Raw genomic sequence first — 15,274 nt, forward strand, 5'->3', positions numbered from 1 at the left:
TGATTTGTAAGCGTACTACGTATTATTTTCATTGATCACATGCTAATCATGTTCGTATATCTTTTCTTCATTCGCGCCGCGATACCAATCACGTGTACAGATGTTTCCAATTACGAGATCCGCATTGTAAAACATGCTTTCTTCTCGAGATCTTTCTAAATTCAAATTATATTCAGTAGTAAATATTTACTCTTTTTCTTATCTTTTTTTTAATCCTTTTACATTGTACGAAGACGTAACCAGATAAGTGTTGATTTCAAACAACAGGAATTATGTTTCCTTATATTAATAATTCCTTTTTTATCGAAATTTTTTTGTTTTATTATATTCTAAGTTTCATAAAGTTTAGCGAAATAAATTTGGAATAATAGACAAGATTCTTAATAAGCGGACAAAGAAAACTCGATTTAGCAAGTTTGCAATAAAAACGATACAACTTCCCTTCATTATAAGATGTCGGGGTTAAAGATCATAGATAATAGAATCTTGTATTCTTTGTTAACCCACGCCGTGGGGGGTTTTACGATCGTAAATACACGAAAGAACTTTCGATGCAGCAATTGGAAAAGATATAGAAAAATTGCTCGATTCTTTATAAAATACTTCGATTCTTCATAAAAAGAAAGAAATAATATGATGTAAACAAAAAGCTTCTTGATTGTAAAAATTCATTTTATGGAAAGTATCAAGGTTCGTGATAAATATGTTGGAAATTTGAGAATGTAACGCAACAGATAGTCAAAACACAAAATAATCTTTCCTGAGATATATATGACGCATTCTTATTGAAAATCATCCGGATAACAAAGTGCGGTCTTAAGATAACAGTCGAGAGATTTTGCTTACGAATTGATAAATTAAAAAATACGAAGATCATGTGTATATTCTATGTATGAATTACAAACTATAAGTAAAAAATAATCTTGTTTAGACTGTCCTTTATCGAAGCTTAAGATTACACAAATGCACCTTTTTATTTTTATAGGAAAATCAATGTTTCTACTCTGATACAAAGAAATTTTTAACTCTCTACTGAATAAGTAGTAGAAATTATAAATCTATTTGAAATCAATATCATCGTGAGATAACGAATTTAGATAAATTTTGCGATCGACGTGAATCAAAATGGACAAACCTTCTTTTTAAAAACCTAATAAAGTATAGTTACAAAAGGCAGCACTGAATCGCTTTTGCTGCATAAAACCATTACTACAATAAATATTATAAATTTACCCAAAATTAACTGTCATCGTTAGTAAACAATTGAGATAAATTTATCATTCTCTGAATGAGTCTTAAAGCAAAATATTTGAGAAATATGAATCGTACCTACTTGGTAAAGCTAAGAGAGTTACACTAAATCGCCACTACAACGGAAATATTCCCATCGTATACAATTATTGTTACATTGGAAAGATATTTGAAACTATATAATTACTATTATTGGTGGAAACTACAGATAAATTTATCGGTCGCCTGAAAGAATTCTAAAACGAACGAAAGCGTTCGAAGAATGTGAATAGCGCTTGGTAAAGTTACAGGTTCTAACAAAACGCCATTGTTATGATTGAAATACTTTTTCCTCGTGAAACGGTTGTTGGTGCATACATCGCGCGGTCGTGCCCACCATGTTATGCAATCAATTATGATAACCATATCATGCGCTACACAGTCGAGCCTCCAGAAACGTCAAGCCACGCGTGACTTTTCTGCGAATATGTATGCGTTCCGTATTGTGTATATTGTATATGTTTATGCAAAATATATCGATAACTCTGTGACACCGGGTCGAAGTTATCGAAGTCTAGAAAAATATGAGAAAAAGATGAAAAGGGGAAGAATGAAGGCGATAAGAGGCGAACGATTTCGAGGAATTCATTCGAACCAAAACACAATGACTCTTATTTCAATTCCATCTTCGATTCTCTCTGTCTTTCTTAAGAGCTACATTTATTTCATTGTTACACGAAGACCACAAGTGAAAGTATCTTTGTTAATTTTCTGATCTTAATGTCACTTTATGATTAAAGGAGAATATTTTAGTATATAGTAGATAAAAATGAAAAGAACCTATTAGATTCAAAATATAGTCGATTCATAGGAACTAAATATATAACAAACGATATTTTAATATTCCCATGAGCAATGTTTTTGCTGTTTTAGATTTTCGAAAGATTTGAGAAAACCTTGGGATACTTCTTCAAGTCTCTGCTACATTATACAATTAGTTTTTAATTATTTTTAGGGAAAATGTCAGTAAATTCACATATAACACAAAAACTGAATAAATTTGGAATTCAAATAGAAAATGAAATTATTTAAATAAACATCGTAACAAGATTGAGGAATATCTGAATAAAAAGAGTACATAGTTTAAATGGAAAAACGAATTATGAGAGATGTAAGGAAAAAAATAGTAACTGTAGAAAACATTCAGTCTATTTTAATAAAGTTTAATATGCAATAAATCTTTACAAATTAATTAACCTCAATGCTGTATTATCGCAAAAGAATCAAATATTTTTCCTATTCCTTTATTTAGAATTGTAAAAAGAAAAGTGATCCAGCATACGTGGTAACTCGAAACAAAATAATTAATATTCTCATGTGTTTACAAAACCACTATCAATCAATCTGATACGAGATCGAACGCAGTATATCTATAACTATTTATGCACAATTTTATTGGACGCAATCGCGTTCTATTCTTTCTAGCATCCATTAAAATATACCTATTAATTCGATTCAATTGACATGATCGCTTAACAGGACAAAGTCCACGATATCAACTTTACGAAAGGGTCAGGTAAACAAAATACGTAGATCGACGTTACGTGGTACAAATTACTCATTTTGATCCGTAAACATTTTTTTACTAAGACGATCAGACTTCATCGATGACTCTTGACATAGGATCTTCATGGATCGAGAAAGAACGTTACCAAAACTATGGAACTGTATTTACTGAACTAAATATACATATAACAAAAAACAATAAATAACACGTTCAAAAATCGCGTTATTGTTTACCAACTACGTATCTTGCTAATACGTAAACATCGATAAATGACATGGCAAGAGGACTTTGCAACATTACAACATTATTTTTATTAGCACGGTTCAATTTTGTTGTCTGACTCATGAAAATATTCGTCCGCTTGTAGATACCTTTCATGAATATTACCATATGTGTTATGTGAAACATTTTGAAATTTCATCAACACTGTTATGTGACTCGATTGTTATGATTATATTTGTATTTGAAATCAATCTAAAAATGTATTTTATTACTCTCAATTACCCTTTGATCTTTCTTGTTGTTGTAAAGTATTTATCAGTAAAAATGATGGAAAAAGTGATAAAAAAATTCATCTTCGTGCCTGTTATCTTTCTTTGTTTATGTTTGCAATTTGACTGATAAACGATATAAATATCGTTTAGATCTCTGTATAAATTTCTGGGCAATTCGTGCATCATTCAAGACTTGTTTACACACCTGTACGCATTCGATTAGCATAAGCGAGCTACTGTTTTGTCGTTAAGAACTTTTCTTTGTCTTTTTCCGCTCATCTCGATGCATCGATGAATAATCTTCGTATATCGCGAAGATAGAAAAAAAATTTTGTGACGTTAATACGTAGCATTTTATACGAGGGATAAGAGGTCGATCAGCAAGCCTTAGCTGTTCGGAGAAAAAATTTTCCTCGATAAAAAAGGAACAACGTGCACGCAACGTGAGTGGCTGAAATACAAAAGCTGTTATCTCTACTCAGCTGAAAAAGCATTCGGTCATGATCCTTTTATCGTTCCCGATGGTTTCGCGAGATTCTTCGTGTTATATTCCGTGGTCTGGCTCGCGCAGACACGCAAACACCACTGGACTAATCATTAATTAATCGGACGGGGTGAAAAAAAATGCTGAATGTTGATAAACTCGCTGAATGTTACCTTGAAATGAGACATTAGCTAAATAAATCATTGCAACAAAATCATGAAGTATACGATTGCTGTGTGTGCAGGCAGTTGTACTTATAAGCAATTTCAATTTAACTCAGTTTCGCTTTGTTTGAGATAGCTCGACTCAATGCAAGTTAGATTTAGTTTAAGTCGATTTATTTCCATCAAATTCAACTTATGATATAACTTAATTTAATTCAACTTTCAGTAAATGTTAACTCAATGTAATTCAACTTAACTTAGCTCAAACTGAATCTAATTCAATTTAAACTTAATTTAATATAAAGTCAGGCTAATCCAATCTATTTCAATTTGATGCAATCTGATTCTATTTAATTCAACTTAATTTGATTCTAATTCTATATAATACAAGTTGATATCGCCTAACATACTTTCACGCAATTTAACTCAGCTCTAATTCGATTTAATGAAATTCAAACGCGATCTAACTTAGCTCTAAAATTAAATTAATTCAACATGATTAAACTTGACTTAACCTTGACTCATCTTCGTTTGAACAGAATGTAGCTCAGTTTGTTTCAAAACATACGATGCTACCTCGCTTTCTGATATTTATAAAAAAAGGAATTAAATAATCGATTTATCAGAGGCTGACTTGTACCGCAGATATAGGTCACAAGTATGTACATGTAAATAAATACGATATTTAGTGTCTGGCTTTCCTTGGGGGAAACCTTTAAAACTTTTCTGTTAATGATTCTTCCAGGAAATTAATCGTTCTCTGGATTGATTAATGGCAATCCGGGTCTGCAAAGTCCAAACAAAGTGCGATGTTGTTCGAGAAGTCTCTGTAAACAATAATGTTGTATGAATCGCATATAGTGGACAGCTTAGATCAAAGTACAATGCTTGAACATAATTTCTTTCTCCCAGTAATCTCGCCTCGATGTTGTCTTTCTCCGAACGTTGGACGAGCCAGCTCCATCGATTTCTTCTATATAATCGATATTAATTAATGTTTCTTCAATTATGTGTACATACTTTTGCATCAACATTACGTTTGCCAAATTATTACGTTGCCGAAGATATAAAACATCTCGACACATGTAATATAGTATCCAGAAAATGTTATTTAATAATAGAACTATCGACTTTTACGCGGACCTAAATATATATTAAAGACGATTATAATTAAACGATCCCATTAAGGAAATGAAATTTGAACGAGATAAAATCCTGTTAATGGATTGAATGTCTAATAATAAAATTGAAATAACATTTTGATGCAACGGTTCATTATGGAACCGATCAAAAGTCAATATTAATTTTATCAGAAGTTATTAATATTCTTCGTTATTATAGAAACAATAATCGCTAAACAAAAAAGAGTCATTCATAAGAAAAATACGATGACCAAACGATCGCAATCTTTGTTGGTGAATTTATCATGCTCAGCTGCAGCAACTCTCTATTCATTTTTTGATCCCATTATAAATGAACATGCAGAATGCATCTCGTTGCCTGTAGCCTGGTCCGTAGTTCACTGTCTGACCGCGATAATTCACGAATGCCACATTTTTCGCGATAAAGTATGAGGGACAACAAAACCTATTGACACGATTTAGGAAAAAATATATTAGACTTTATTTACCATCGAAAACGCTATTTTATCTATTTTTCCATCGTTTCTTGTTATTAAAATTAAAGATCATACATTCATCATATCCATAGTATACGTTATGTTGACAATGAACTTTCATACTTAGCCGTATATTTAACAGTGAGTTTCGTATTTGCGAGGGATTTCGATGATTGATAATTAAAGAAAGATGTACTGGATCGAGGATCAAAAATTTTTAATTATGATTAATTTGATACGCAATTCAAAACTAAATATTGTTTTTAGAATAGTTATTGTAATATTTAATAAGAAAATGATCTAAATCTTTAGCGATTGAGCCAAAGGAAAATTGGAATTTTACCAGTTTTAATCTTTAAAATAGAAACAATGACGATTAACATATTCACCAAGACAGCGATTAGATAGAAATTATTAGGCGAACGCTCTATTGATTTCAGAGTTAACAGAAAATCTTATCCTAATCACTGTTCCCTTAACCAATAGAAGAATCAATTATCTTGCGGATAAAGTGCCAAGGACGCTGACACAAAGAAAAAATGATTTAACATTAGGTATAGGATCGTTTCATGCAAATATATGTTTGATTTTTTTCGTATTATCTTACAATTTTATATCATTAATTATATTGCCAACTTTATTAATAATTTACATTAGTTAACATTTAAAATTGGATTTTTTGACAGACATAAAATTATGCGATTAATAGTATTTGATAACATTAGAGAATATTCCGTTCTCTATTGTGCAATTGGAAGTTTCAGTAAAGATTCCAGAGAAGTTTTTTGCTTCGCGTTATCAGAATTGATTCATTTAGGACAGCAATTCTGACAGTGTTCTACTGCTTATACTTTGAACTACATATTATCCCATCGATTAGATACGAACATCACGATCCACATCGATCCAACGTTCATTTATAAGCAATTTAATTGTTCCTCGGACGAGCTGGTACCGTTTGAAACTTGTGGAATTCTAATCGATTATTGTCGGGTTGAGCAATCGTTGAATTTTTTTGATCTTTACGAAACAGAAAATATATCGATCTATCTAAATATTTTGACGTGCCGTTCTTTATAGGAAATTATTACGCCTCCTAATTCTTGAACAATTTTATGGACCTCAACTACAGTAATCAAATTACGTAATCGTGTATTCAGTTTGACATACCTCAGTGCAAATGTGTCGAAATTCGAAGTCATTTTGAGCACGCACATTTCAAAGGCTTCAAAGTTGCAAATTTAAAAATATCCGCAAAACTTTCTCATTCGTTATTGTTAAACTATTCTTGAAAATCTTAATTCTCACGACTTTTTAATACTACATTATAGCAAGTGTTTTATTTACATACAGTTAATTCCCTCATGCGACTGCATATAATAATCAGAATTTTAATAATTCAATTTGTCAAATATCATTTCTCCAAATCTTAATTTACTCAATAATCCAAAAATATCAAACAATCTTTATCTCTTATTTCCTTTCAACATTCATACAACATGTATTCGATGCATTAGCGCAGATTAATGGTAAAAAGTCGCTCGATAATCGGGAATAACCCGATCGATCATGAATTGAGCTGTTCATCGATCTTCCTCGAGGTTTTGATAACGATTCTTCTTCATGTATAATTTTAACTTTTTAACGAAATTTTATTGCGATCTAGCAATAACAACTTGTTCAATTACAATGATACATATACGACACGCAACATGGAGCCTGAAAAATATTAAATAAGGGATCATAATCGCAAAATCTATGTATGATACTTCTACATCTCAAGATGCTCCTACGAAACGCTTACAACGTTAGAACAATCCTAAGCTCAACGATATACATCAATGACCGCCGCCACTTAATACTTGATATTTACGATCTTGACGCTACGTCGTTTCCACTAGATATAAACAAAATTTATTATTAATCGTTTCTCGAGACGATATTTAACCCGTACAAAGGTACTCCGTTCAGATAATTAAAAGCGAGAGAGCACATTGTTGGTCTTTCGCGACGTCGCGTTGCGTCGCATGCTGCGCTAGATAGAGGAAAGGGAAAGTGTTGGCGCAAAAATAGAAGAACGAGTGGCGGGTAACGGTTTCAATATAAAACGACACGGCCACTGCAACCGATTTCGTTTTAATGCAACGCGTGGGCCGATCAATCACGGTACCGCGATTACTTTTACTTCGATCGACTCGCCCGGGTGCAGTGCATTCGAAACCGTGTAATAGTGCGTTATGTTCCTCTTTAAATAGTTCATTCCTTCCTTTGTTTCTAAGTGTCGTCGACCATTACCGCTAGCTTCATACATCGGCCGCCACGAATTCACGGTTTGTTACTTGCTAAGTACCTACTACTACATAAAACCTCTTCGTATGTTCACCTCAAGACGACTTCAAGGCTGTCACCAGACTGTCACGAGATAGAGAATATAGAAGGCTCGATCAATCACGTTCAATCGTGTCACCGTTCGCTCGATCGATAGACGTCGGAGGATCCTGAAGAACATCTTCCATCATCATTAAATAATTCAAGCTTTAAATCCTTTTCTTCCCGAAGTAATAATCTTCTTTTAAATAATCTTACGTTTCTTCATAATTGAGATTCTTTTGCAATTTTTCTAAAATCTCTTCAGCGTTTATCTTCATTCTTATAAGGAAGTCAAATATCGAGGATCTTCCTTTAAATAGTTCGTTTAAAAATAATCTTACGTTCCTCGAGAATCGGTAAGAAGCTCTACTTCTAAAATTTCCACGGAGTTTCCCTTCTTTCTTATAAAGAAGCAAAGTATCAAAGATCGTTTGAGATCGAGTCTGGATAGCGACAATCGGCAAGGCGAAGAACCGCGTCAGCAGCGGACTGACCCAAAGTCCGTAGCCGATTCCGCCGGCGTTTCGCATCGACCCCCCACTTTGTTCACCGGAAGTACATACAGCCAATCCGTGCGGCAAATCGCTAGGGCTCGTGTGAAATCCTTGTCGATCGTATAAAAGCGAGCAACGCAGGACATGTCGCCGAGAATCGATCCGATACGCTGGTCGAATCTTGCCAGTACCAGTTTCCGCACCACAAGAAGCTTCTCCATAGCTACAGCTTCCGTCAGAGGATCGTTGATCAGCAGCCCGAAGAATCTTCGATATTTTGGACCGATCGATAGTGTTAACGTCTTTGGAAACAAACAGAAGATAGCAGGATTCGCAATTTTGAGCCATCGAACTATTCCAAACGTTGCAGAGATGCCGCACGCGATCGACGTGTATTATCCGCGGTGAGTATGATACAGGGATGAGGAAATGTCATCCTGGTTGCGTTTAGAGAACTTGATGATGAGCTGGTTGATATTGAAGCGAACTTGAGATTCGTAGGAAAGACCAAGTTATTTGATTCCTCCTTTTTCTTTTAATGGATGTTTGAGTTCATTTTTAGGAATTTTAATGAAATTGGAACATTTTTCAATTGAAGGGGAAGACGGAATTACTTGGTATTTTCTTTTTTTTTTTTTTTTTTTTCTTTTTGAAGAATATTTGAGTTGCTCTTTTAATGAAGCTTCGGAGTGAAATCGGAAAGAAAGGTGAGCTTACTTGATTTCTCGTTTTAAATTGATATTTAAAAGTAGATTCCTCCTATAGAGGAAAAATTTCAATAAAATTTTGAAATAGAATTTAAATAGAAGGATCTCTTGTGATCATTTGGTATTTTTTATTTGAGATAAATAAGACTGAATTGGATAAATATTTCGATTAATGACGAGTGTGCTACAAAAACTTTCTAGTAAAGTTCGAAACATTATGGTTCGCAATATCATAAAGAGCTTAAGCATACTGCAGATACGATTCAGGTATCACGCAAAATTATAATACATGTCCCAAATTCTCTCATAAGTATGCATAACTAAATTATATTATTTGTAAATCATTTCTAAAAGAGGAATTAATTTGGGTCAGAGACTGGGAAAATTCCGAAGCGATTGCTGCATAAAATAATTCAAACAATAATAGATAGATATGAAACTTACTATTAGCATAGAAACTATTCAGTTGACTCTATTTGACTGCTATTGCATAATGTAGCATAATATCCAATACAACAGCATCATCGTTGCGCAATTTGTATGCACTGTTTGTTTACAGTATCATTAATGCTATTTTTCTATAGAAGACAGACATCACTTTTTATCATCTGCGACTGACTTTTGTTATTAAATTGTAATAAGTTTACAAAATAGGTTTTCTAAATATAGTTTAGCAACGTCATAGTGTCTACGGAATAACTGAGATAAAGCTATGATGATTAGTAAAGACAACACAGAATATATTAATTAATTAATTAATTTTACTTTATATTTTATTATGAGATTATTACCATTTACATCCCAGTTAATTTTTATTTTTGACAAATTGTCGTTTATTTAAAATCTCTTTTCTCTACTTCTCTGTTACGAATATTTTCTAAACGAATACAGTTTCATTATTATCCTTTTATTATAAGAAATTGCTTTTAGTTAAACAATTACATTTTTTTTAATTGACAACTATTTTTAAATAACGAAGCTTCTATGTTACTTTTCGATGTGGACAAATAATAGTAACGTGTAAAGTATTCGTCATGCTTTTACTTTTCTTTTAACAGAAAAGTACTCCATAGTGTCTACTCTAAACTATGTATGTTCGTCGAAGCATGAAAATTTTTTAAGTGCAGTTGTAGCATGTACTTATAAAGGCAACAGGTTTGCCGGTAAAAGGAAAGGGTACATTTTCATGTACGGTATGCAATAGCATGAAAGTTGCGAGATCTTTTTCAACATCATCAATGAAAAGTAAACGGGTAACTCTCGATCATACTTTGATCTATAGAGACAGGTTGCTACTTTACGAAATATCGCAATGAAAAATAGCAATGTAAAAATTCATTTTTTCCTTTAATCAAAGTTTCTATAGTGATGAAGTAAAAGTCGACATGTTACTAACAGACACTCTGTGAGACGCTCTATATAAGATCTGTTACGCTGATTCAAAGCTAGTGATTAGGCTTTTATGCATTAAGTAGAGTAACGTAGAGTACTTCGAATTTATAGAATGAATATCGCAAAGGAAATGCGTTAAAAAATATTAATATCTCGTAAAATCTAAGCGTTTGAATGTGAAATAGTTAATAAGCATTAAGAGTATTTAAATTTTCATTTTATTTTACAGAGTGTCCACGTTGGTCACCAATGTGGCGAAAAATCCATCCATCAGCAACAGTTACGATTATATAGGGAAGATACCGTTGCTGAATACACTGACGGAACCCCTTGCTCCAAAAGTTCGTTCATACGTCGAGGAATGTGCATCCCTTTGCTGTCCTAAGGACATTTACATTTGCGATGGAAGCGATGCAGAGTACGATCATCTGTTGAAGCTTATGGAAAAGAATGGAACAATATCGGCTTTACCAAAATATGAAAACTGGTACGTGTCTAATTCATACGAGAGCATATAACATTTAGGAAATTCTTTGAATACGTAAGTTATTTTGAGCAGTCGTTCTTTGGACATTTGCCAATATTTTCTTAAATAACGTCTGTCTTATAAGGATTTGAAGATATAATTGAGCAACATAAGACTTAGGAAATTTTCAAAATATTTTTCAAGATATGAGCTATATGTCAAATAAAAGAGAATAATGACAAGTATATAAATAGAAAGTACTGGTAAAATGGCTGTAGAAGGATAATTAAAATGCAAATTTTTAACCCTCCATCTGCATAATAAGTCGTTTTCTACCAGTAATTTAAAGTGACTTTCCATCTTTTCTATATTTGCTTTGTTTAAATTTTGCTTTGCTTAGCAATAAAAACTATTCAATGATATTCTAGAAACTTAGAAAATTATTTAAGAATTTCGGGAATCTTTCTGTAACTCAAAAACCTAAAAAAATTTGCTTGGACTTGTTGTTAAAGAACACAGTATGCAAATGATACCAGCAAAAATAAGGTTGCAGACGGAGGACTAATATCTAATTTTCTATGCTCTCAAAATTCTAATGAAAGCTCCGTAGCTATTCGAAAGGAAATTTTCCATGTACATAATTATCGTAATATAAATTGTACTTTTAGTTGGCTTGCTAGAACGAATCCAGCGGACGTAGCACGCGTCGAGAAATGCACGTCCATCAGCACCGACTGCAAACACGATACTATTCCTACTCCACGTAACGGTGTTACCGGAGAACTGGGTAACTGGATTTCTCCAGCTGACATGGACAAAGCTATTCTTGAACGTTTCCCAGGATGCATGAAAGGTAACTCCAAAACCTTGAAAAAATACATTTAATTCCTTAACACATCCGAGACCGGCATATTTTGCTAAGATTGTCCCTACTGGTTTTACCTAATTTTGAAACAAACGATTATTTTATACTTCAAACTCTATTTCATAATTCACTTTTCTAATCGAACAATTATTTTACTTACAATCCAAGGATTGATTGATAATCAAGCAATAATCAATTCATAATCAAATACTGATGTCGAGTTAATCTGAGTTAATCAATTTAGTAAATAAAACAAACTTATAATTCAATTTTAATAATCCAGGTCGAACAATGTACGTCATCCCCTTCAGCATGGGTCCAGTGGGTTCACCTCTGTCAAAGATTGGAATAGAGATCACAGATTCCGCATATGTCGTCTGTTCCATGAGGATAATGACCAGAATGGGGAAAAAGGTCCTGGAAACCCTTGGCAATGAAGATTTCGTCAAGTGTCTGCACTCTGTCGGTGTACCAAAAAGTGACTCCAAGGTTGAAGTTAACTCTTCCTGGCCCTGTGATCCTGAAAGGACCATCATCCTTCATAAACCAGCCAAGAATGAAATAGTTTCTTACGGTAGCGGTTATGGTGGCAATTCTTTGCTTGGAAAAAAGTGTTTCGCTCTGAGAATTGGTTCGACTATTGCTAGGGATGAAGGATGGCTTGCAGAACATATGCTCGTACGTAACACTGTATACTAATTCGCAACTTCACCTTGCATGTAATATGTTGAAACCTTTAAAGGCAATTGTATCAAAGTTTAATTTTATAGAGATTACTATCATATTGATTAAGAACAATTATCTTAAATACTAAGCTTCGTTTTTAATATAAATTAAAAGCAATTGTTTTAAACACTAAATTTATATAATGTAGATTAAAGGCAATTTTCTGTATGTCTTGAACATCAAGACCCACTTTCAATATAGATTAAAGATAATTGTCTTAAATATCAAAACACTTTAAATAAAAATAAAAATTTTTAGTTTTTAAAATACCAAAGCAGTGACAACTTCACTATTACTCTTATAAACAGTTTCAATCGTTACTTGGCACTTACAAGTACATTAGTCGCCTAAGATTCTGTATCAGTTACCTTTTGTAGATACTGGCTATCACAAATCCAAAAGGTAGAAAGCGTTACATTACTGCAGCGTTCCCCAGTGCTTGCGGCAAAACCAACCTAGCCATGATGCAGCCGACGTTACCAGGGTATAAAGTCGAGTGCGTGGGAGATGATATCACCTGGATGAAATTCGACCAGGAAGGCAGACTCCGTGCTATAAATCCAGAAAATGGATTCTTCGGCGTGGCACCCGGAACCAATGGCGCTACGAACCCTAATGCTATGAGAACTATCTTCAAGAACACTATCTTCACCAATGTGGCCGCAACCAGTGACGGTGGAGTCTTCTGGGAGGGACTGGAAAAAGAAATCAGCGATGACGTTGAAGTAGGAATTCATTATTACACATGAAAGTATTTAAAAAATCCTTATTACCAAACTGTGAATGTTTTTTCTATTTATAGGAAATTTAAAAACTCAACATTTCCTAAAACTTTCCTAAATAAATATATTTGTATAGATCACCGATTGGCGAGGCAAAAAGTGGACCAGAGGATCTAAGACCCCAGCAGCGCACCCGAATTCCAGATTCTGTACACCAGTCAAACAATGTCCTATTGTAGATCCTGCTTGGGAAGAACCAACAGGTGTTCCCATCGATGCTATTCTGTTTGGAGGACGAAGACCAGAAGGTATTCCTCTTATATATCAAGCTAGAAACTGGCAGCATGGTGTTTTCATTGGAGCTTCGATGAGGTCTGAAGCTACTGCTGCAGCGGAACATACGGTACGTAATAATTCAAAGAAGAATCATTTAAAAAAAGATCATCAAAGAATTGTTCTATATTAAATTGGGATCATTATTTTCTACTTATACAAAGTACTTTATTAACCAATTCGAGACCGGTGATTCAGACATTGTTAAATCATGCGATCCCTGATTAAGCTAATGATGACGGCTGATTCATGACTGAGAACGTAACGCATGAGTCGTCTGCAAAGATTTACATTGTCAGTAGACTACCAATTTCTGTACATACATTTATGAGAAATTTAAAGGTGTGAAAAAGCACACAATGCAGAAATATGCAAAAATATAAAATATAAAATATCAAAAATACAGTACCGATTATGAATGAAGTGAATCTCTGCTTAGATTCCATTTTTTTTATTTGTGTGTTCATAAAAGTCTGAATTTGAATAAATACTCAGTCTAATATCAGCCAATTCTCAATTGCAACCAGAAAAATTATTGTTAGCATACGCTGGTCTCGAATGTATTGAGAAATTTAAAAGGAAGATATAAATTTTTCATCGTGCTTCTCTATTTCAACTCTATGTTGTGAAACTAATTTGTATAACAATTGATAATCAGGACAAAGCAATCATGCACGATCCGTTTGCTATGAGACCCTTCTTCGGCTACAATTTCGGACATTATCTCAATCACTGGCTGAATATGACCGAAGTGAAAAATGCCAAACTACCAGCTATATTCCACGTGAATTGGTTCAGGAAGGATGCGGATGGCAAGTACCTTTGGCCAGGATATGGCGAGAACTCACGCGTTCTAGACTGGATTCTTCGAAGGCTCGACGGCGAAGACGTTGCGGTAGATTCTGCCATAGGTTTATTACCAAAATTACAGTCTTTTAATTTGGAAAATTTGAAGGAGAATGTAGATATGGAGGAATTGTTCAGTTTACCGAAAGATTTCTGGCAAAAGGAAGTTGAGCACCTTAGGGAATATTTCGACGCGCAGGTAGGCGATGATTTACCTGCAGCCATTCGTGAAGAGCTCGATCGTCTCGCTTCTAATGTGGATAAGCTTTAATCCAATCGTTTGATCCTTAATATCGTGAAAAATTTGAGTAACATTGATATACTTCGAATTGTATTTTTTTTTTTAATCAAAAGTAAGGTATTTACAACGAGGATTAGAGAGATTCTCAAATTAAGGATCATATTAAAGTTCAAATTGAATCCGTACAGAGATTAAACAGATAGTTGTTAGGTTTTTTTATTATACTGAACCTAAACGTAGTATTACGACGATTTCTATTTGAATGTCGAACATAATTGTCATATTCATTAAAACATTTTTTTTCTTGTTTACTCTTTCAAACAAATGCTCTTTCTTTACACTTTACAGTATCGTTTTTATTATAAGAAAATACTTCTTAAAAGTAAGAACAGATTTTTTGTAAGGGATCGAGTGCGAGGATAATAGTGTGCAAACTAGCGAAAAAAGCAATTCGGCATTTGTAACTTAAAGAATGATATGTATTTTTGGATATGTATTTTCTAATAAAAAATTTTAAGAAAATAATAAGTTGTTTTACAGTTCTTTTTAAAGATA

General features: G+C 33.4%; 1 protein-coding gene across 1 annotated transcript; it reads left to right on the top strand.

Annotated features, from left to right (window-relative positions):
- Positions 1-7,556: 7,556 nt before the first annotated feature.
- On the top strand, positions 7,557-15,235 carry LOC132905036 (phosphoenolpyruvate carboxykinase [GTP]-like). The gene is made up of 7 exons (XM_060955954.1): positions 7,557-8,825; positions 10,750-11,007; positions 11,655-11,839; positions 12,135-12,529; positions 12,955-13,302; positions 13,436-13,702; positions 14,291-15,235. Exons 1-7 carry the CDS (start codon positions 8,566-8,568, stop codon positions 14,747-14,749), a joined length of 2,172 nt encoding a protein of 723 aa, XP_060811937.1. The 5' UTR covers positions 7,557-8,565; the 3' UTR covers positions 14,750-15,235.
- Positions 15,236-15,274: the final 39 nt, after the last annotated feature.

This window comes from Bombus pascuorum, chromosome 3 (assembly GCF_905332965.1).
Source record: "Bombus pascuorum chromosome 3, iyBomPasc1.1, whole genome shotgun sequence".
Classification (NCBI taxonomy): domain Eukaryota; kingdom Metazoa; phylum Arthropoda; class Insecta; order Hymenoptera; family Apidae; genus Bombus; species Bombus pascuorum.